The following is a 22,735-nucleotide window of genomic DNA, read 5'->3' as shown; positions in this document are numbered from 1 at the left end:
CCGCATATGAGGTCCTGGCATGCGAGACACGTATGTTCAATCCTAACTGTGGCTGAAATCCCCTATAAAACTATGCAACTTTAGCTTCCTGAGCTGTGGCACCGACGTGAGCAGCTATAACCAGAGAGCAGGAGGACGGCCAGGCTTTGGCAACACCAGCCGGGGACCAGTGTCCCGAAGCCCAGCCTCCCGGTGTCAGTTCTGCGGTTCTGCCTCCCGATGAAGGGCGGCAGGCACCTCTTAACCCACTTTGCTCAGTGAGGCTTCAGTCTGGGGACTGGAATCTCTAATTAGAATTTCCACATTCGGCAGGGGGCATCTTTATTTGTGGTAATAAAACGGGGCCAGAGCATCGCCTCCCAAGCCTACCTGCACCTCCGACAAAACATTCCCTGATGGCAGCGGGAATCCGTGATGGCGACCGAATCACAGACTGCACGAATGACAAAAGTTACGTTTAATTTACAATGTAATAAAGGTTACAGGTAAAAAGCTACACATAAAGCGTGAAAAGGCCTATTACACAAATGTACAAATCTCTGTACAAAGCTCATATCACTGTTTGCTACCTTCGTCTCCTGTGTTTGTTACTGGGCCGAGTCCTGGAGCTCTGGGTTATGAGAGCTCTCAGTAGAGGGGGTGGGGGGGGGCGGGGAAGAGCCTCTGAACCAACACCTAAAAATGTCCTCTTAGAGACATCAGTTACTTGCAAAGTAAAATTTTTTCAATTGGAATTGCTGCTCTAACTGGTCATATCCTTTAAAAATTGCCTTCATAACACACTTGAATAGGAAAGCAATGCCTTAAAGAGTAGAGGACAGTACTCTGGAATCAAATGAAAAACTTCAGCAAGTAGAGTACTCAGGTGTGACAAGAGAAACAAGTGAAGTTCAAACAATATCGTAAGTTTCAAACTACCCACCTGTATCTACAGCACTGGTCACAGATGAAGAAAATCAAAATGTTCTCATTCCAACAGAAAGGACAAAAGAGAAAAAAGCCTAACTATTGGACCTCAAAACCAGTGACCCAGGCAAACACTTCTGAGTTGAAACCTTAGCTTAACTGAAGAATTCTAAACCCTCTTCTGATAGACCTGGGATCCGTGGCGAACCCTTTGCTACCTGGGACTTGCAGGGACAGTAAGCAGAAACCAGGCTGCTGGACCCACAGGCTGGTGATGCTGCTGCCATCAGCACAGCTCTAGATGCCACCGGAGGGCCTGGAGTCTCTCCCCAGGGTACACATGACTTTAAATCAAACTGACCCCAGAACGAGGAAGAAAAGAAAAAGGTGGTGACGGAAGAGGCCTGGGAAAGGGCCAGGGCAGCCTACCTAGTGGGAAAAATATGAAACACTGTTCTACACTCATAGTGTTCTGAAGACAGGTCTTTATGGGATATTCCAACCCCACCCCAGCTTTAACATTACATGGTTAGGGCCCCAGGAGACATTCTGAAAGACGAGACCGCACACATGGAAAGTTTTTCTCCCTAGTTCATTAGCTCCCCCGTCACCCTTCCACCCAATTCCCACCCAATCCCACCCTTCTCCATGACCAAAAATATCAAATCAGTAAGGAAGGTGTAGGCTTCTTGCCCGGCCAAGCCTCTTTTGCATATTTCTTCTTCTTGGGTTCATTGACAGCTTCGGGGTTATAGACTGCAGGATTTGGTGCAGGGTTCATGTTCACTGCTGACGGCACGACGGGAGTCAAGTCCACGTCAGGGGCGAGGTTCGGGTATGGCATGGGCAAGCCACCGATGAGTGCTGTCCCATGGATGCCGTGTGGCTGAGAGCCGGCTTCACTGTGCGTGGGGGGCAGGCCCCCGTAGAGTCCTCCACTGAATGCAAAGTTCTGCATGCGCCTGCTCCCTGATTCCTCCAGGCCCAGGGAGCCAGGGCCTTCCACCCGCTTCTTCTGTGGTTCACAAGAGACAGAGGAGACAAGAGGTAAGACACGAGAGGGTGTCAGTTAGCCTTTTCTATTCCAACCCTAGAAAACTTGAAGAAGGCCCCTAACCCTCTAGCTTGTTTTGTTTCCTAGACAACCTATTTCACTCTCCTGAAATCTCAGGGTTTGAAGAGACCACCTGACAGTGGTTGTCTAACATTGATGGTTCCCAAATACTGCTCCACACAAAGTGTTCACCATCCTACAATGCACTGGGAAAAATGAGGACGTGTGAGCTTTTCATAAAGTAAAACTTACCCAGTTTAAGTGACTACTCTTTGTCATAAGGTCATACCCCTCCCTCTCTTTTTTGATTTTAAAAATGCCCTTTTAGGAAACAGTGGTGATAATAGGTAATACAAGTATTTAAGTAAAAAGTTAGTATCTTCATGTTGACCACACGACTTTTAAACATTAATCTGAGAGCAGAACAAATCTGTGGTGACAGAAAGCAGTTCACTGGGTGCCTGGGGCTGGGGGGGTGGGGAACTGACAGCAAGAGTACATAAGTAAACTTTCTGGGGTGATACAAAGCTATACATGGAGTATGGTGGTGGTAACCCAGGTGTACACATTTGTCAAACTCAAACTGTACACTTAAATGTATTTTATCATATGTAAATTATACCGTAATAAAATTGACAAAGAAGTAAAAACATCTGGTTTTATATTTTATTTTTTAAAGTAATCTCTATACCCAACGAGGGGCTTGAACTTACAACCCCGAGATCATGCTCTACCGACTGAACCAGCCAGGCTCCTCTTGCTGGTTTTATACTTTAATGACAACAGAACATTTGGAAGGAAGGAAGGAAGGAAGGAAGGAAGGAAGGAAGGAAGGAAGGAAGGGAGGGAGGGAGGGAGGGAGGAAGGAAGGAGTGAGCTCAAGGAGAAACGTGACCTGAATGCTATGGAGACAACAGAGAAACACGTCATCTTGTACTTTTTCACACTGGCTTATGAATGCTCATGAAAGATCCCCCTCAACCCTCTGACCCTTTTGGATTAAAAAAGACTAACCAGAAATTTGACAGACATTATCAATCTAAAGTTTAATTTTTTGTTTTGTTTTTTAAATAAAACTTTCTATAGCATCTGTGACCAGCATCTTCCAATCACTTTTTGAATATCCCTGTTGACAGGTCTCACTATTTCAAGGGGTCACTTGCCCCTATGGACAGTCCCAACTGCCACGTAGTTCCTCCACATGTTGAGCAATTAGAACATCTCTGTAACTTCCACCTCTTGGTTCATCAACATACCTGATCTTTCAAGCTAATCCTGATCTGGGCTGGCTTTCCTATCTGCACCATTCTCAATCACGAGACAAAGGCACGGCCAAGCTGGAGGTGCCATGCAGAAACGTGACAATGTTCTTCCTCCCCTAATAGCTGACTTCAAGCCAGAAGGGCAAGGCTAAAGAAAAGTGGGCCTCTCTGTACCCTGCTGGAGGTAAATTTATAGGCTCCCATCACATCAGAATTTATATACAGCATCCAGCTGGCCAGTCGCCTACAGCCTTTCTATGGCACTCCAGGATCCCCTAGATTCAGGTGGGGTGAAAGTCTTTCTACAGCATGAAAAAACAGAAGAACAAAGAATGTGTTTTAAAATTAAGCACACACAGGGTGCCTGAGTGGCTCAGTGGGTTAAGTGTCCGGCTCTTGGTTTCAGCTCAGGTCATGATCTCATGGTTGTGGGATCGAGCCTCGCATCAGTCTCTGTGCTGACAGCATGGAGACTGCTTGTGATTCTCTCTCTCCCCCTCCCTCTGCCCCTCCCCTGCTTACACACGCACAGTCTCTCTCTCAAAATACATGAACATTAAAAAGCAATTTTAATTAAGCACACATTTAACACTTACCTACACATAAAAGAGTGGGGTTTTATTTTTTATTTTCATTTTTTTCTTTAAAGATTTTAAAGTAATCTCTATACCCAACGTGGGGCTACAACCTACAACCCCAAGATCAAGAGTTGCATGCTGACTGACTGAGCCTACCAGGCACCCCAAAAGAGTGGGTTTTTAAACCAGACTGTATGGCATTCCAAACAGTGTTACAATGTGCTTCCTACCTTGACTGGGACCACTGCAGTCTGCACCATGTTCCGGAAGCGACCAACTGAGGGATCCACATCCTCTGCAGAAGACACCAGAGGGTAATTAGTTTGATACTCTGCTGGGAGGATTAAGGGAACAGGGCTCACTGCAAACAAAGTAACCACAACAACTCATATTCAAACAGTAGAATACAGCTAGCAATTCTGAGTGTTTACTGAGTGCTGGCACCGTGTTAAATCCTCACAACTCTATGAGGCAGGTACTGCTACAATCAACATCTAACAGACACACTCAGGCATCAATGAGTGAGCTGCCTGGCCCAGTCACCCTGTTGGACAGTGGAGGGACCAGGATTTGTGTTCAAGCAGCCAGAAATAGGCCTGGGCCCTGGACCACTGCACTGTACCTACCCTCTCCAAGTTTTTTTCCATTCCACATATGTCTTTTTTTTTTTAATTATTTTTTATTGTTTTATTTAAAAAAAAAAAATTTTTTTTTTAACGTTTATTTATTTTTGAGACAGAGACAGAGCGTGAACAGGGCAGGGGCAGAGGGAGAGAGGGAGACACAATCTGAAACAGGCTCCAGGCTCTGAACTGTCAGCACAGAGCCCGACGCGGGGCTCAAACTCACAGGCCGCGAGATCATGACCTGAGCCGAAGTCAGACGCTTAACCAACCGAGCCACCCAGGCGCCCCTAAAATTTTTTTTTTTTAGTTTTTTTTTCAACGTTTATTTATTTTTGGGACAGAGAGAGACAGAGCATGAACGGGGGAGGGGAAGAGAGAGAGGGAGACACAGAATCGGAAACAGGCTCCAGGCTCTGAGCCATTAGCCCAGAGCCCGACGCGGGGCTCGAACTCACGGACCGCGAGATCGTGACCTGGCTGAAGTCGGACGCTTAGCCGACTGCGCCACCCAGGCGCCCCCTAAAATTTTTTTTAAATGTTTATTTTTGAGACAATGCAAGAGACAGAATGCAAGCGGCCGAGGGGCAGACAGAGGGAGACACAGAATCTGAAGCGGGCTCCAGGCTCTGGGCTGTCAGCACAGAGCCCGACATGGGGCTTGAACTCACGAACTGTGAGATCATGACCTGAGCCAAAGTTGGACGCTTAACCGACTGAGCCACTCACGTGCCCCCACATATGTCCTTTTGAAGAGAGAAACCAAAAAGCAGATATTATCAACCCCAAGCCAGTGATAAAACGATGACACGTGAGACATGTGACGTGGCCACATACCACATACCTTGCCAATGTCTGCTCATTAGCAAATAACGGAAATTAGGATTTAGGCCCAGGGCTTCCGACTTAACCTGGTCTTTGACCTGAACAACTGTATACAATCAAGAATTTTACTGAAGGATTTGAAGCCCCCTGTCGAGGGAGCATGGAGAGCAGCCCCCTTTTCACAGGGTACACACACATCATTGTGCCCTATAAAGTTTCTAGCTTCATTCGCTGCAGAAAGAAAGCGCTAAGACCAAGTAAGTGATGTGCTTGCAGCTGGTCACTCACTCATGCCTCATTTACTGGACATCAAGGATGGAAGTAAAGAGCAAGACACTGTCCTGCCTTTAAGGAGGTCACAGATGAAAAGCCAGACAGGCTACAGCACAACGGAGGGGTGCAAAACAGTGTTCCTGGAGCACAGAGGGGACCACTGGGCTGGACTGCCTGGGATGAACAGGAGCTTTCTTGCTGAAGGCTAAGTGTGTGGAAACAGGAAGGGAGACTTACTATTATTACTAAAAACCTACTCCACGACCTCTTTGTCTTAATATAGTGGTGGGAAGGAAGTTTCTCTAATAGGTGTTGTTTATCTTATTTTAAATGCATAGAGGGTGACTGTTATTAAAAGAAACACTTCTAGGGTTGATGGGGGGTGGGAGAGAGGGGAAAGTGGGTGATGGGCATTGAGGAGGGCACCTGTTGGGATGAGCACTGGGTGTTATATGGAAACCAATTTGGGGGAGGAAGAGAGTGAGGGAGCAAGGAAAGGAAGGAAAGGGAGGGAGGAAGGGAAGGGAGGAAGGGAAGGAAGGAAGAAAGAAAAGAAAGACTCCTATGAATCCCTTTGGAAAACAAAGATTCCCTATTTGAGTAATTAACCCCTGGTCTGGCTTTTCACAGACTAGGATGCCTCTAAACAATACACCCTGGCATTACATTCACAACCAATCTTTGTTCAGTGAGTGAACGAATGACTTCTATAGAGAAGAAGAGGAAAAGATATCCAGGCTCATTAGGAAGGAGATGAGGGCTGTAAAAAAGGCGTCCTCACCTTTTTTCTCAGCCCCACAGGAGTCCTGTTCCAATCATCCCTTCAGCAAGGAAAGCCAAACAAAGCACAAGAGCAACTGGAGCCCAAGAGGAGTGGCTAATGGGGTACACACTCCACGTGTGCAACACGCCTGCAGAGGGCCGGGGCTAACTCTCTGGGGACCCTGTCTTGCGCTGTGCTGGCTCAATGGCACTCCTGTGCTCTCCTCATCTCTAGCCATTCCACCCTGAAAGGATGTACCCGTTCCACGAGATCTCTGTTCCTCGAAGATCTACCAACAAATTCCTTGCTAAGTCTACTTCTGGTACAGGAAAGGTTGCACGGATAAAAGGCAAAAGCGGTGGTCGATGATGATGGGGAGGGATAATGGTTAACACTGAGTGCCAAGCACTGATCTGAAGTACTTTTACATATACTAAACATTTAGCCTCCCCACCAATCCTATGAGGCCAGTATCTGTTAAGTCACTTGGTCAAGCTCACACAGCTACTAAATGTGGAGGTCGATTTCAAACCTAAGTCCTCTTAACACCCATGCTATGCTCTGGCCGAGTACAAATTCTGCTCCAGGGCAATAATTTTTAAGGAGAAAAACAGAGCAGACCAGACCCTGAGTTCTGAAAGAGATTTAAAAGATTGACTAGTTCAGGGATTCCCAATTTGATGGCTGTTCATCAGTACAAAAAAAGAGCTTGTTTCAAACTATAGATTTCTAGGTCCAACTCCTAGGAACTCTTATTCAATAGGTTCTGGGGCCCAGAAATAAGTCTCCCTAATTGGTCACTTGGCCCCTGCCTGAACATTTCCACTGGGTATTCACTGCTTTGGAGAGTAATCTCCTCCACTCCACATACCAAACAAATGCCCAATCTTTCACAGGAATCCTGTTAATTCTTCCTCTAAATATAAGAGGGATTTGGGGTGCCTGGGTAACTCAGTTGGCTAGGTGTTGGACTCTTGATCTTAGCTCAGGTCATGATCCCATTTTGTGAGACAGAGCCCCATGTCAGGCTCTGTGCTGACAACGTGGAGCCTGCTTGGGATTCTCCTTCTGCCACTCCTGTTTGTTCTCTTTCTCTCTCAAAACAAATAAATAAACTAAAAAAATAAATAAACGTAAGAATTCATTTTTTTGTTAATGTTTACTTATTTTGAGAGACAGCGAGACAGAGAGCAAGCGCATGAGCACGAACCGTGAGATCATGACCTGAGCTGAAATCCAGAGTTGACACTTAACTGACTGAGCCACCCAGGTGCTGCCCTGCCCCTTTAAAAATGTTTATCTATTGGGGCACTTGGGTGGCTCAATTGGTTAAGCGTCCGACTTCAGCTCAGGTTATGATCTCGTGGTTCACAGGTTTGAACCCTGTGTTGGGCTCTGTGCTGACAGCTCAGAGCCTGGAGCCTGCTTTGAATTCTGTGTCTCCCTCACTCTCTGCCCCTCCCTCCCTCCCTCCCTCTCTCCACAGTAAATAAAACATTATTTAAAAAATGCTATTTATTTTGAGAGAGAGGACACGTGCATATGCAAGCCAGGAGGGGGAGGGAGAAGGAGACGGAGAGGTGGGGGGGGGGGGTGGGGTGGGACAGTGAGAGTGAGAGAGATAGAGACAGAGAGACAGAGATGAAGGGAGGGAGAGAGGGGGAGAGAGAGAGAGAGAGAGAGAGAGAGGGAGAGGGAGGGAGAGGGAGAGGGAGGGAGAGGGAGAGGGAGGGAGAGAGAGAGAGAGAGAGATGGAGGGAGAGAGAGAAGGAGAGGGAGGGAGGGAGGGAGGGAGAGAGGGAGACAGAGAGAGAGAGAGAGAGAGAGAGAGAGAGAGAGAGAGAGAATCTCGTTGCTTTTTATGCTGAGCCAAATACTTGCTACTCACTGGCTCTGGCTTTGCCTACTCCTTCCTCTCTAAGGTCAGCCCTGCAAATACCCAACCGCAGTGGCTGTGCCTCCTCAAGCATGGTCCCCCTACCCAGCATTTGGAGGAGGTTTTCCATAGCTGCAAGTCTCCTCCTCCCTCAGGACTACATAACACATCTGGTGGCTGAGGTCACGCTTGCATTTGGTAACCCATTCGGGTGAGTTCTGCTGGGAACACAAATGAGTGGGGTTGCTGTCCCCTAGTCATCATGCAATTTTTAACTGCACCTGACTAGTTGCCACATCACCCTGATGACTCATTCAATTAACTAAAATCCCCACATCTTTTTTTTTTCATGAGCTGTCACTGGAACAGATCTTCTCCATTTAAATAATTGGTATTTTGAACCTAAACGCAGGACTTGAAAGTTATTCTCACTGTATTTCATTTGGGAAGTAAAAGTTTGGGATCCTCGTTTCCATCCACTGAGACTGATTTCAAACAAGGTTTTCTGAATCTCAATTCCATCTTCATCATACAAACTATACCTTGGGTCTCTATGTCATCCACCTCACCTACCAGAGTACCTGTCATACTGTTGAAGGACGGAACAAATTAGTGAACTTGGTGGCCTTCCCATAAACTGATGCTCTCACCTTGCTGACATTTCCATACAAATTTTCTAGAGATTACTTCCTTACAGAGAGGCAAGTCTTCAGTGCAGTTAATGGTGACAGCAAAAGGTTTTCCAATCTTAGAGAGAGGTACCATTCATACTCAGAACTCCACAAAGACAATAATGTTCTACTCTGAGGTAAAGATAGCAAACAACCCTACTTTACCTAAACTTCCGCTATGACGCAGACTTAGCGTCTCCCCTGCAGATCAGCAGGGGAGAATCACAGCCTGGCTCTGTCTACTGAATGACATGGGCCCTTCCTTTGGCTATTTCTTTCACAATGCAACTGGATAATGCTTGAGTGTTTGAGGGTACTTCACCAAGGCACCGTAAGAAACCTCTCCCCTTAATACAGTGCCGGTTGTTCTAAACCTTGCTGAGAAACATTACAACTAACCTACACACTGTGTACAATACTCTCTGAGATCCAGCTTTTTCATCAGAAGAAACCAGGAAGATACCTCACCTGGATTGATGATCTCGTCATCCTCACTGAAAGTCACCCGTGAGTTCTTCCTCTTTCTCTTTGGTCTCTGAATGTCGAGATTCCCCTCCTCAATGGTCAGGGTGGAAATCCGCTTGTTGTGGGCAGTGTTGAACTCTGTCAGGTTCTAGGCCAGGGTTCACACAAGACAGACAGGAGTCAGTACACAGGGAATTTGAAGAACATAGAGCTAAACAAAGAGCAAGAAGGCTTTAGAAGTGAACCTTAACCTCTGCAGGCAAACAGCATTCTCTTCTGTATTCCAAAAAAATTCATTACCACCCTTGGACTGCTACTATTAACAAACCTCTTTTGACAGAATGTGGAACATCCTCACTGACCAGCGGGGCACTGATGGTCAAAAGAAGGTGAACAACCCTGAGTTGAGAACAGATCATCTGTGCAAGTATCCTTGAGTTGAGGTTTTGTGTTTTGTGGGGCGGAAGAAAGACTATCATGTCTTCAAGCTGGGAATGAAAGAATGTGGCTGGGAGGAACCCCATGAACCACTCTGAATTAACGAAACAGAGTGGGCAATTGATAGCTTCTTTCCCAGCAGGCCCTGCCCACTGAAGCTCAGAAGGACAGGGCCAGGGCACTTAATATTTGGCATTAATAGTTTGTCACTTCCCGTCCCTGCATATGGCCCCATTTCTATTCATAACCGCCCATCTATTTCAATGATTAACTTGGCCTCAGCACTGCTGCCTGCCTCTTCCCAATCCTCTGGACTTATTCCAATCTGCACTGCAGTCTGAGACATTCCAAATGTCTTGAGAACAAATGTCTTGAAGACCCAGAGAGGACCTAACAAACTGAACTTAAAAAACAGGGAAGCACGGAAGCAGCACAGTCACAGGAGTGACTGTCAGCAAGTCACTGAGGCTACTTCTTTAGAACAAAATAACTTTGAAACTGTAAGATTTCCCCTGTGCTTTTCTTCCTAAGGGCTGGGAAACTGCCCTGGTGAACAAGAGGTATACGAATGAGGGTGGTTAAGGACATGCTGGTCTACCTGAATAGACCAGTCACACCAGTGCAGCGACAGACATGTAAACGGAACAGCCACATCACAAGCCACTGGGGTCAGCCTCTAGAAAAGGAAAACTTCAGCACTTTACATTAAATCTTGTAAAATTCATGGCCTTCAGGGCAGCCGGGCCCAAAAGAACAAACGCAGCCTAGTTCTACTCAGAAGTTTCTTGGGCTATTCTAACAATATCAAAAAAAAGCAATGTAAATGAATGAAAACTTCAGTCTCTCTGAGCTTATGTTTCTAGGTGACGGAAATGTTCTATATCTTTGCCACTCAATATGGTCACTTGCCACATGTGACTACCGAGTACCTGAAATGTGGTTAGTAGCTATAGCATTAGACAGTGCAGCTCTAGAAAAGTTTAACTCGCAGCCTTGGCTTCTAACATCTGGTGAAGGTGGGCAGACAACCATGAAGTCTACTGGCTGTACACAACAAGCCCAACACAGTGCAGCTTTCCCAGGCATGTCACATGTGGCCACACTGCCTGGCAAAGTGGCAAAGGCCCACTACTGGGCTCAAGAGAACCTCCTGATGCTAGGTCACTGGCATTTCAAGCTACATACTGAAAACTGCAGTCCCAAAAGACAAAACAGTGTCATAGACAGACGTGAAATTACATCAAGCTCGGTCTCCTCCTCTGGAAGCCCCAGTAAGCCCTTGAGTTCATCATCCTCTCCACCCATCTTCTCATCTCCTTTCACAGCTGACGGCAGTGTCTGAGGCTTCTCACGTAGAGTATATGCCCTTGTGGATGCACCAAACGAGACTGTGGAATCGATGGGAATTTGCTGAGGCTTGTGAGGCTCCAACCGAATGTGACCCAAGAAAGTGCCGTGTGCTGGGAATAACCAAATCAGAAATATAAGAGAGAAAACAGAAACAAAAACCAACCTGAGTTGTAGGAGGGAGAACAGCTCCTCCCAGAACATCAGTTTTGTTTTTTAAAATGAAAACAGCACTGGGTCCGCTCTGCATCCCTTGTCATGTGTCAAAATGAAAAGGAAACTCTTCATTGGGTCTTGAATCTCTTCAGTGGATCTCTTATACATCTTCAGACCTGACATTACCCCATGTAACAAAGACCACTGCTTGCTCTCTGCTGCCAGACAAGTTTGGCTTCATTCTGGGTTCAGCAGGAATGGCTCCAACCCAGCAAGAGCCATGCCCCCCAAGGCAGAAGACAGGCATCACTGTGGTCTGACCTCTCCAGCCCCAAGTGTAAGGAACATAAGAACTTCTGGCCTGGTGGCAGTTATATTTGGGTTTTCCCCAGGACAATAAAGGAGGCTGGCTGAAACAGGTACAATATGAATGCCAAGTCAAGCCAAAATCCTACTGGAGAGTTTGAATATTTTTCCATGTCTGCATTCTGCATGTTATAAAATGGAGAGAAAAAATGAGATAAATTTGCAAGTTAAGTACTGGTGAGGCAAGTTTCTCCAAAGCCATTATATAAGTATATTGTGTCTGTGTGTGTGTGTGTGTGTGTGTGTGTGTGTGTTAGAGGAGGGGAGAAAGGATAGAACACGACCAGCCTAGAAGCAGGAGCCTTTACATTTTACACTATATTTATACATGGACAAATGAACAAACTTCAGAGCCCCATGAAGTCTCAATTACATTTCTGGGATCATCTTTGGCAGAGTTGAAAATCTTACTTGGAGTGTGCTTATGCAATTAAAATTGGTATTATTAGTAGTCAAAGCAAAATGCTTTGAACCTATTATAAAAAATTAAATTTTGCTCAGAGCAAGTATTTTTTTAATGTCCTGCACCACTACTCTAATACATTAATGGAGTTTATCACAGCTTCTGCTTAAATTGGACCACAATTTTATCATGGTCCTATCAACACCTGAATACCCATAGCCCCTGGCTCCTGAGTAACTTTTTTTTGTTCTCTATATATTCCTATTACCTCATCCAGAACACGCCTCCCCAAAACCCTCTTCTCTCTCCAGTCATCAATTATTTCAGGAAAACAGGAGATACAACAGAAATAGAGAAGGGCTGATTTAAAAACCAAACAAAAACTTCTTCCTTGATGAGCAATAAAACATGATTTCAAAATGGAAGAACCCAAAGAGCATTTTCACATTGCCCCAAAGAGAATGTGTCAAACAGGGTGGGCATGAGTTACTTACTACTGTTGAGATCTATTAGGAAAACTCTCTTCAGATGCTTGTGGTAGACCAAGGCAGCGTGGACCCGAGAGCAAGACTGGTGGTCAATGGTAAAGTCACACAAATCAGGGTTTCTCCCAAATAAGTAATACTTCTTCTCATCAATAATCAGTTTCTAAATAAATATTAAATTAAATATTACTTAAATCTCGTTTCAACAGGGTTTAGCAAAAACTCTTCCAATCTAGTAAGTTGAGAATCTTGAGTGGAATTCCTTGCTGAGGCGAAAACAAAATTATTTCCCACTATCCTTCAAGATAAAGAGCTCAGAATAATTTATGAACATTTTGGGGGGGTGGATGGCAATTAATCTCCTCAAATACAGTGGTTAAAGGTCTTGTGTTAGTATGAAAAGAACTTTTCTTAATTCTAGTAGATGACAGTGGCTTGTGGGAGTGGCTGTCTTCTGTCCATTGGAAATTTAAGATTTCACCAGATCTTAATTTTAGGTCAACCAGGAAACCAGAAATACAAAGCATGTCTACAAAGTAATAAGACTGCTATTCAGAAAATCTACATTCAAATGAAGATTAACAATTGGTTAGGAAAGGACAGGGGTATAAACACCTATATGTATATTCTAATTATGCTGCCATAGCCCCAGAGGGTTTTTGGAATCTTCTATAGGCAGTGCAATTACATTAGATACCACTGTATGAGCATCTGAATCTAACTTTATTGTCACTTCACTCTGGCCACAGAAAAGTATTACTCCAAGTTAACTCTAAATGGGTATTTGCTGTGTCCAAACATGGAACTACTTCATGGGGCAAAGATTTTCTAGGTTTGGGGGAATGGATTAACATTTATTAAAGGACTACTACTGCGAGGCATTTTAAACATGATCTCATCAAATCCTCAAAACTCTGTGAAATAAGTATCACCTCTATATAAAGACAAGAAAACAGATTGAGAGAGATGAAGCCACAAATCTAAGGTGGCCCAGCTGGTTAAGTAGCAGAGCTGGGGTCTGAACTCAGGTGTGAATGACTTACAACGCCAACATTCTAAATAATGTGCTGTGGGTCCGAAACAATTCCAAGAGAAGAGTTCAAATGTTTCTAGACACTGGTATGGCACTAAACAGAACCCAATATATAATAGAATACCCCAATATAATAGCAGAAAAGGATATTTCACAGACCAGCGAAGTGTTATTAAAAATTTATGAGGGGAGGGACACCTGGGTGGCTTAGTCAGTTAAGCATCTGACTCTTGATTTCGGCTCAGGTCCTGATCTCAGGGTGATAAGATCAAGCCCCGAGTAGGGCTCCGCGCTGGGTATGGAGCCTGCTTGGAATTCTCTTTCTCTCTCTCTCTCTCTCTCTCTCTCTCTCTCTGTCTCTCATGAATAAGTAAGTGTGAGGGGAGAAGGAGCTGACAGAGCAGTGTTAACTTTTTATTTTGCCAAAAAAGGACACTAAAAAAACTTGTCACCAATTAGTATAACAATTTGTATAAAAGAAAGGTCATTTCAACACCAAATAAATAGGAAGGGTAAGGGTAAAGGACATTCTCCGAGCTGAATTTAGCTTTACAGAACATTCACAACACTGTCCTTATTTTCCTTTAATCCAGAATCAGTAAAGCCTTTGCTGATTGGTTGTAGACTGAACTGTTGTAGATGAAGGACTCTAGATGAATTACTGCTAACACTTCTCTCAGTTCTAGAGGTCTACAACTTGACTGCTCAAGAACATGATGTTTTTCCTTTATTTTTTAAAATGTTTATTTATTTATTTTGAGAGAGTGAGCACACGAGAGAGCACGTGCATGCACAGGAAAGGGCAGAGAGTGAGAGGGAGAGAGAATCCCAAGCAGATTCTGCTGTCAGCACAGAGCCTAACATGGGTCTCGATCTCACAAACTGTAACCTGGGCCAAAATCAAGAGTTGGACACTTAACCAACTGAGCCACTCAGGCACCCCTATGTTTTTCCTTTAAACACAAAGTCTCCTTAAGCTCTAGTTGACATTTCACACTATGCTGCTCCTAAAATCCCCAAGAGAAGATAGCACAAAGCTGAGTAGAGAAACAGTCATGTCAGTATGGTACCAGGCTAGCTCTCAAGAGGTTTAGATTTCATTCCTGGCTGTCACTGAATGCACAGCGGGCCACTATTCTACCCTGTGCTTTAGTGTTCCCCCTACAAAACCAGAAATATACCTCATACTGATAAGGAACAACTGCTGAGCACTTATGCGCCATATACTGTGCTGCGTTTTATGCTGGGTCACTTCATCTTCACAGCACTCTGTGGGGTAGGTAGGTACTTTTATTCTTATTTTTATGATGACAAAATTGAGGCACAAGGAAAATAATTAACCTATTCCAGTTTACACAGCTAAACACAGAAGCCACCCCCTTATCCGTGGGGGATATATTGATTCAGCTGATGCCTGAAACCTCTGATAATACCAAATATATATATATATATATATGTATCTACTATGTCTCTTCTTACACATACACCCTTATGATAAAGTTTAACTTGTAAACTAGGGACAGTAAGAGATTAACAGCAGTAATAAGAAAAATTCTAATATCCTGCAATAAAAGTTATGTGAATGTGGTCTCTCTCTCTCAAAATATCTTACTGTCCTGTACTTACCCTTCTTACGATGATGTGAGATGATCAAATGCCTATGTGATGAGATGAAGTGAGGTGAATGGCACAAGCACCGTGATGCATTAGGCTACTACTGACCTTCTGACACCATGTCAGGAGGATCATCTGTGCCAGTAACTGAACCCATGGAAAGCAAAACTGTGGATACGGGGGGACACTACTGTATTTGTAAAGCTGGATTAGAAATTCAGGTCTGTCTTACTTCAGACTCTGACTCTTTTAACCACCACATGATAGATTTTCTTCACCCTGCCTCCCTTAAAAAATGTACCATGAGGCAAGGAACATTTTCAGAAGTGAACAAGTACTATGGGTCACTTTCTTAATTTTTCTTTTAACTATTACTTACCCAGTGTCTTTCAAGCTTAGCCTTAAGGCCCAATTAGTTCAATCTAGCTAGGTACATGGTTCACCTCTGGGAAACTCTGTCCAACAGTGCCCATCTGCTGCTGGCAGAGCTTGTCCCAGACCTGGACCACTACGGAGCACCAAGATTTAACAACAGCCCTGACAGCTCAATCAATCATCCCCATGTCATCCCCAAGCTTTAAGATTTGGGTTGAAAATAAGACATTGATTTAGAACTGAGAGAGCCCTGAAATTTCAACATCTTGTTCTCTCCAAGTACTCTCCATGCATGCTGAATCTCACGGCATTTCTCATTCATATTTATATGCACACAGATTATGTGCACACAAACTTAAATTTGCTAACTACAGTGCTCACAGACTGGTCTCAAGGAAGCAACACACAAGGTTACCCGCTCCTGGGTTCTAATACAACACTGACCAACCTTCTATGATTCTAAGGTGCCAAAGATATACTAAAGTATGTGTTCAGAGGGGGGAAAAAGAGGGGCACCTGGGTGGGCTCAGTTGGCTGAGCATCTGACTTCAGCTCAGGTCTCTGTGAGGTCGAGCATTGGGCTCTGTGCTGATAGCTCCGAGTCTGGAGCCTGCTTCAGATTCATTCTCTCTCTCTCTCTCTCTCTGCCCCTCCCCTGCTCACACTGTCTCTCGCTCTCTCTCTCTCTCTCAAAAATAAACACTTAAAAAAAAAAAAAAAGAGAAAGGGCCTCCAAATTAAATATATACATTCATTATTAAAGGGACCTCAATTACAGAAACGTTCAAATATACTGAGGATAACAGTATGTCTTAGAATCAAGGAAATGTGTTAATTCTTGGACAATGTCCAAGTATATGAAATTAATTCATTGGTCTTTCAACAGTCATTAACACACAATTTCTTTTCTCTCTCCCTCTCTCCCTATGCCCACCATCGGGCTCTCACAACCCCGAGATCAAGAGTGGCATGCTCTACTGACTGAGCCAGCCAGGTGCCCCTAACACAATTTCTTGACTAGCTATGGCTAATACCACTATTCAGTTGTGCCTCTGAGTTATAACTCAGAGTGTGTCTTTACACACTGGGCTTAAATGACTCATGGCTTTTGTTTTAATATTGCACTTCTTAAACCCAGCTATCACAACACATCACAAGCCTTTGACACAAGGCTAGGATATAGATAGCTCGGTTAGTATCAAGTGCTAAATCCTTAAAAATAGGCACATCTCAGGTCTATTCCTCTCAGAAACAATGTAGTGATGTCTAAGGACTGTAACTTGACAATCGTGTGGCAACTCAGCATACCTAAGAGCACTGAAGGACAGAGAACACGATCAGTTAATGGAAACCAGTTATCGGAGGGATGTTTGAGAAATTAGAGTGCCTTGAAAATATGTATTATTTCACAAAGGAATATGATATTAGCATTAAAACTAGGCCTCCTTGTCTGTTTCTTCCTACTACAAACTAAATATTTACTAAATTCTAGTAACAAAATAAATTCCTGTATGTCTTCAAAGCTTCATACCATGTAGCAAAAATATTTTTTGTATCTATCAAACAGCCTACAGTAGAAAGAGTTTACAGACATTTTAGCTAAATTATTTCCTTGAATAATCTTGATGTTTTGTAACCTTGAAAATAGAAGAACCCATAACAAAAAGTCTGTAAGTGACTGGCTAAGGCATGATGAATTCACAAAATTCAACACAACTCATGCCTTAATACTTTGCAAAACACCTGGGTCTCCTTCAGGAGATTTCACAGATGGCTTTTCAACCATGGCATACCTTGATTTTTACTACAGGCCAAAGGAAAACAACTGCTTTCAAGAATAGGGCTTTGAACCTTAATTCCGTCTGAGTGAGCAAACATAAAACTGCTTGAAACATGGAGACTCACAACTCCATGTTTAATCTTAATCTCCATTTCTTGGTAAATAAATGGTACCCTAAGGATTTTAAAAAACTTAGAAACTTATACAGACTAATAGCTAATCAAAATTCATGTTCTCTTGAGGTTCTGTATGGTGTTCATTCTAAAGACTTGTATAAAAGCTGGAATTCTGCTCTTTTCCTTTATAGTACTTATTTAAATTATAATCATCTAATTTTTGTGTGACTGTCTTTCCCACCAGATAATTTAAGAATAGGAACCACCTTTGTTGTGTTCACTGTTGTAGTCTGTATGCTGAGTACCGTGACTGGCACATAGTAAGCATTCAGTAAATGTCTTGAACGAATGAATGAGTTTTATCTTCAATCCAGTCTCTTTCTGAACAAGCATTTTAGCTTACTATATTTCTTTGAAGGGCTTGGGCCTGAATTGCATAAATGCAACTTAAAAAAGTGAAAATCTACATCATTCACTTTCTTCTTCGGTTACTGCATATCTTGCAACTTCAACACAATTCCACATACTCAGAGAGAAAGAATTCGCCAAGTTACAGGGCTTCCAGTTTGATGGGGACCCATAAGCCTATGATCAATTAAAACCCTTCATCTGGCAGGTGAGAGAAGTCACAAAAAACTGAGTGTCTGTGGGAGATACCAGTTTTGAATGTGTTATATCACCATGTGCTTTTAATAGAAAAAAAAAAAAAATCAGGATGAACGAAAGTAGCATTGCTGGAAAACAAAGCACAGGAGAGGGGGCGGAAAAGTGAGTCACTGGCAAAAATGCTTAGTGTGATGAGGGGAAAAAAAAAAGAAAAAGACATGTGTTTCCATACCTCAATTAGCTTGTCTCCTTTGACTACATCCAGATGTAAACCAGGTGGGGGTTTACCTGCCCTGAAAAATAAGAGTGAGAAAAGTATTTTCAGGATGAGTTTACAAATGCCATTTACAATTATTGTCCCATTCAACACTGCGGCTCTTTTACCAGTCTATAATTAGTTCATGTTCAGCAGAAATGTCATCTACTTCACTGTTATTACAGCTCCTTTCTACATTTGACACTTCCCCAGTGATTCAATTGCTCTAAAACAGACTTTAGTGGATCTGTATTTAGAGCAGCACCAAAGAAACCTATATCTACCTTGGAGAAAAAGCAGCACAGAGAGTCCAAGTACTACTATAGCTGGGGCAGTCTGGTCACTTGAAGTTGGAATCTAAGATGTGCCACTACCACTAATACCATATAAAGGCAGAATGAATCAGTGGTGTTTGGGGCTGATCAAGATTAGTCTCATCACAGAATAAACAGAGGCTACTGTCCTGGGCTCTGAGACCAAATCAGAGGTGCATAATTAGGGAGCTAGGGCAATCCAAAAGCATGTCCGTAAAACCAGGTACCAATCAATACAAGAGGTGTTTGTTACCCTTGACCAGGTCTGTCTACAGTGGTATGTTTAAGGGAACTGTTCCCTATACTCCTATAACCTATACTCCTATAACACCATTCAAGGAGGATACACATATGTCAAAGCAGCTAACAGTGGCTGGTACTTACCAGACTGAGGAAATGGCTGGTGATTGCAAATAGTCTCTTGTAACTATAAGCTTACAGTCCTGGTCCAACTTCTGAAACCCATGCAGCAAGGGACCAAAATGGACATACAATTTGTAGACTGAAGCAACTGGGTGTTACAAAAGTGCAGAGGGACCCAGAAAACAGCCACACATTTGCTTCAGGCCTTTGCTCCTTTTAAGTTTGAAGAAAGAACAATCTTGCCAGAGCCCCTACATTTGCATGCGCATGCGCGCACACACGCACGCATACACACGTACGTGTACACACACACACACCCCGTAGTCATCTCACAATCCTGCCTCAACTCTTCTATGGCAGTTGCTGAAAGGGCAGTGCACTGAGCAAAAGCCCATTTTGTCCGGAAAACAGGGAAAGAAATGTTAAATGTTACATCCAAAACATGCTTTCTGAACTCCTACTGTGTGCCTGGCTTAGGCCTAGGGGCTGGGAACACAAAGGTGAATCAGACAGCCCTTGCCCTTGAGGATCTCAATATAACGGGAAAGAGATGAATAACACCTAAACTGGGATGAGCTACAGCAGAAATAGCTCTAACTCGGATGGGTCTCCTTGCAAGGCAATGCATATTTATTCATCTTGTAACCTACTCAAAGACTAAACTAAATTATTCCATTATTCCCAAGAGCTTGAGAAGGGCTGAAAGGGGTTCATTCCAAAAATTACCGATGCCTACTTTGAGGTGGGTCAAAGCCGTCCCTACCCTCAGGGCGCTTCCAGTCTGCGGGAGACAGAAAAGTACTGCACGGGAGATGCAGCAACGACAGAGGGATGCTGGGCGCTGAGCTTGGGCTGGGGCCGGGAAGCTGGCTCGTGCGCGCTCGGGACAGAGAGCAGGGGGGCAGGTACGGTGCTCCACAAGAACACCAGGCACTCAGTCACTAGTTGCGGTAAGTTCGGGGCCAAGGCCCCGAAACGCCCCCGGCAACCGGCTGATCGCCCAAGGGACTGCCTAAACGAGCACCTCAGAGCCCCCACGTCTGGGTTTCCTCAGTTTCTGGGCCCGGGCTCCAGGCTCCCGGTTCCTCCACACGCCGCCCGGCCCGACGGACAGTTCTCCCTCAATCAGTTCCAGAGTCTCTGAGCCGTCCGGCTTGCTGCGAAAAATGAGCCGCCCTGCCAGTCCGGGCCAAGCCAGGCCGGGCCAGGCCACTTCAGCCCTGGCCGCCCCGCCACTCACCAGGTCGGGCAGTCGAACAGCGGGAGGCTGGAGCCGGAGTTCGCGGCTGCCGCCATCTTGCGTCTCCCCCTCCCATTTGGCGGGCCCTAAGCACGCCGGGAAACTGGAAGACCCAGAGGGGAGAGGCAGCATCCCAGCAGTCTGTGCGTACGCACTCGCGCGCGCGCGCACGCACACCTACGCTTGCATAGGGCGTTTCTAGTGGTGGTGGAGCCTGGGGTCTGGTTTCTCAAGTTCTCTTTCGGTGTTTTGAGACTGCCGCCCTTCTCCGGAAGATCCTCGGGAGGGTACGGCTTTCCTTGCCCAGGAAGTGCCTGAGGAAAAGGGGCTCGTAAGGAGGGGTGTCGGTCTCCCTTAATGTCCTCTTCCAGACGACGCTTCTTGGCTCTAAAATCTTGGGACTCTATCCTTGCCCTGGGCTTGCACCATCAGCCTTTCCACCCCTATCTAGCGTGAAGCTTGAGGGCAGAACTCAAAAGAGAGTGGAGTGTTCAGTTTCTCCTGGCCCTTCTGCACAGAGCTGCACGCACCCTACTTACTTCCCCTTTCTAATCCAAACCTGGGTCTTGAGGATTTGTGTAGATTCTGGGAGACTGCCTTAGGGGATCATCTAATCTGTTTATGAAAACCGGACAAACTGCAGCAAGGAGCGGATCCAATTAGAAGGCAGGCGTCCACATCTTAGGTGTACACGAATGAAATGGTTAATCAAGCTGTGGCCCCTTTGGATTTTAAATTTTTGGTCACAGTGATTAGGTAGTGCAAGGAAGCATTAGGATTCAGGCCTGCCCTAGGTGTAAAGGCTGAAAGAGACCAATAGCAGAGCCTGTGCCTGTAATGGCTTTATTGAACGATTATTTAACTGGGCAAGTATATGTTTTATATGGATCATCCATTTAATCCTCACAACACTTGAGATAGGTATAATGATCCCTGAGGGGAGGTTCAGAGAGGTTGAGTTACCCAGTCTCACCCTAGAACAAGTGGTGAGTGGGTTTCCAACCTAAATCTGTATGATGCTAAAGGCTGTGCTTTTTTTTTTATATGTTTTTTTTTTTTTAATTTATTTTTGAGACAGAGAGAGACAGAGCATGAGCAGGGGAGGGGCAGAGAGAGGAGGAAACACAGAATCCGAAGCAGGCTCCAGGCTCTGAGCTGTCAGCACAGAGCCCGACGCGGGGCTTGAACCCACAAACCTCAAGATCATGACCTGAGCCGAAGTCGGACGTTTAACCGACTGAGCCACCCAGGCGCCCCAAGGCTGTGCTCTTAAATCACCACTGTCCCTCACACTTAGATGTTGGTACAATTACATTTATTAGCACACAACTGATGCCTAACATTTTTCCATTTTCGTAGAAAACATGAGAGGATTATCTGGCCTTTTTAAAAGAAACCAATGGCAAAATTACTGTTCACCCAAAAAGAGACACTGCACAGCAAGCTAGCTCTATGATGGGGTTATTTCTTTTCCTGCTACTGGTCCTTTAGATTTTTAAACCAAACATCAGCCTGGTGTTTGCTCTTTTGACATCTCCAGGCATCAAAATTTAACTGCAGCATAATATTAACTTTGGTTTTTAAATTATCAACTCTTATGGGTGTACGAGAATCACCTTTTCCTCTGGCCTTCAAAAACACAGTAAACTCATCTAGCAAGCTAACTTGATCACATCACTTACCAAATGACCTGTTAATATCCTCCTTTCCAGACTTGTGATTCCAAAGACCAGGCTGATGAGAAAAATACAAATTCTAAACTTAATTTCAAGAAAACAGGCTACAGCTCCTCCTTTGAGCACAAGTACATGATTCTTGAGAAGGAATTATTCTCAAGTGTTTTGAGTGTAACAGAAAAGAACAGGTACTTTTATCTACAGAGATTGTCCATGCCTTTGAGGTTCCATGCCCCTTTTCAGGCATAAGGTGGTGTTGAAGCAATTTCCAGCTAACAGTGACCTGATATCTTATGTCAGCTTTGCCTTTCAATTTCTCAGCTTCTGTGTGTGGTCCATTATTTAATCCCTTCTAGTGCTGACAATACACCCAAGAAACCTAAAGCTATATTCTTACCCATATAATTCTTTACTCCTTGGCCATGTTTCCTGTTTCCAGCACAGCTGACAATCACACTGGCTTCTGATGTAATGGCGCCTTACATTTACCTAGGTCTTATAAAGCAAAATGCTCTTTGTTTGGGCGCCAATGATGTCAGCATAGATCAGCAAACTGAAGGGCAGCAGTCACTGAAATGGAAAGACTGATGGGCCAGCTGCCTTAGGATTTTGGTATCTCAACTAAGATTAATTTCTTAGACTCTGAGACCTCCTTAGAATAGAACCCAAAGACAATTAGGAGGATATTCAGGTCAGAAAACTTTCTTAAAACATCTTTGTGAGTGATCAAATGGGGACATTGAAAAAAAATTGTGTTGGTGTATAGATAATACAGACAGGAGGCTTCATTTCGCAGAGTGGTGAATGAAAAGTTCACAGGGTCCTGACCGAAGAAAAGATGTTCTTGAAAAGTTGGGCAGAAATTGCCACT

General features: G+C 44.4%; 1 protein-coding gene and 1 non-coding gene across 4 annotated transcripts; both read right to left on the bottom strand.

The window, feature by feature from the left end:
* Positions 1-440: 440 nt before the first annotated feature.
* On the bottom strand, positions 441-22,329 carry PPP1R8 (protein phosphatase 1 regulatory subunit 8). Of its 3 annotated transcripts, none has more exons than XM_043574208.1 (7): positions 22,262-22,329; positions 18,248-18,308; positions 12,501-12,654; positions 10,974-11,194; positions 9,300-9,444; positions 4,031-4,095; positions 441-1,921 (listed from the first exon to the last, which is right to left on the bottom strand). In XM_043574208.1, the coding sequence occupies exons 4-7, from the start codon at positions 11,037-11,039 to the stop codon at positions 1,568-1,570; spliced, it is 630 nt and encodes a 209-aa protein (XP_043430143.1). In that variant the 5' UTR covers positions 11,040-11,194; positions 12,501-12,654; positions 18,248-18,308; positions 22,262-22,329; the 3' UTR covers positions 441-1,567. The 3 variants fall into 3 exon arrangements, with proteins under 3 accessions (XP_043430143.1, XP_043430141.1, XP_043430142.1); XM_043574206.1 differs by lacking the exon at positions 22,262-22,329 and adding an exon at positions 20,189-20,319; XM_043574207.1 differs by lacking the exons at positions 10,974-11,194; positions 12,501-12,654; positions 18,248-18,308; positions 22,262-22,329 and adding an exon at positions 11,248-12,455.
* On the bottom strand, positions 16,556-16,721 carry LOC122482368. The gene has a single exon (XR_006297153.1).
* Positions 22,330-22,735: the final 406 nt, after the last annotated feature.

The sequence above is a fragment of the Prionailurus bengalensis genome, chromosome C1, assembly GCF_016509475.1.
Source record: "Prionailurus bengalensis isolate Pbe53 chromosome C1, Fcat_Pben_1.1_paternal_pri, whole genome shotgun sequence".
Lineage (NCBI taxonomy): Eukaryota > Metazoa > Chordata > Mammalia > Carnivora > Felidae > Prionailurus > Prionailurus bengalensis.
Note: the sequence above shows the minus strand (reverse complement) of the source record. Positions and strands in the feature narration are given on the sequence as shown.

What these genes read in the sequence shown, in the direction of transcription:
- PPP1R8 (XM_043574206.1), bottom strand. Translation starts at nt 20,244, where the DNA reads ATGGCGGCAGCCGCGAACTCCGGCTCCAGCCTCCCGCTGTTCGACTGC. An exon ending in AGGAGGAGACCGAGCTTGAT is followed by an intron (nt 9,445 to 10,973) that starts GTAATTTCACGT and finishes ACCCTGGCCTAG; the next exon opens with AACCTGACAGAGTTCAACAC. An exon ending in TGACGAGATCATCAATCCAG is followed by an intron (nt 4,096 to 9,299) that starts GTGAGGTATCTT and finishes TGTCTTCTGCAG; the next exon opens with AGGATGTGGATCCCTCAGTT.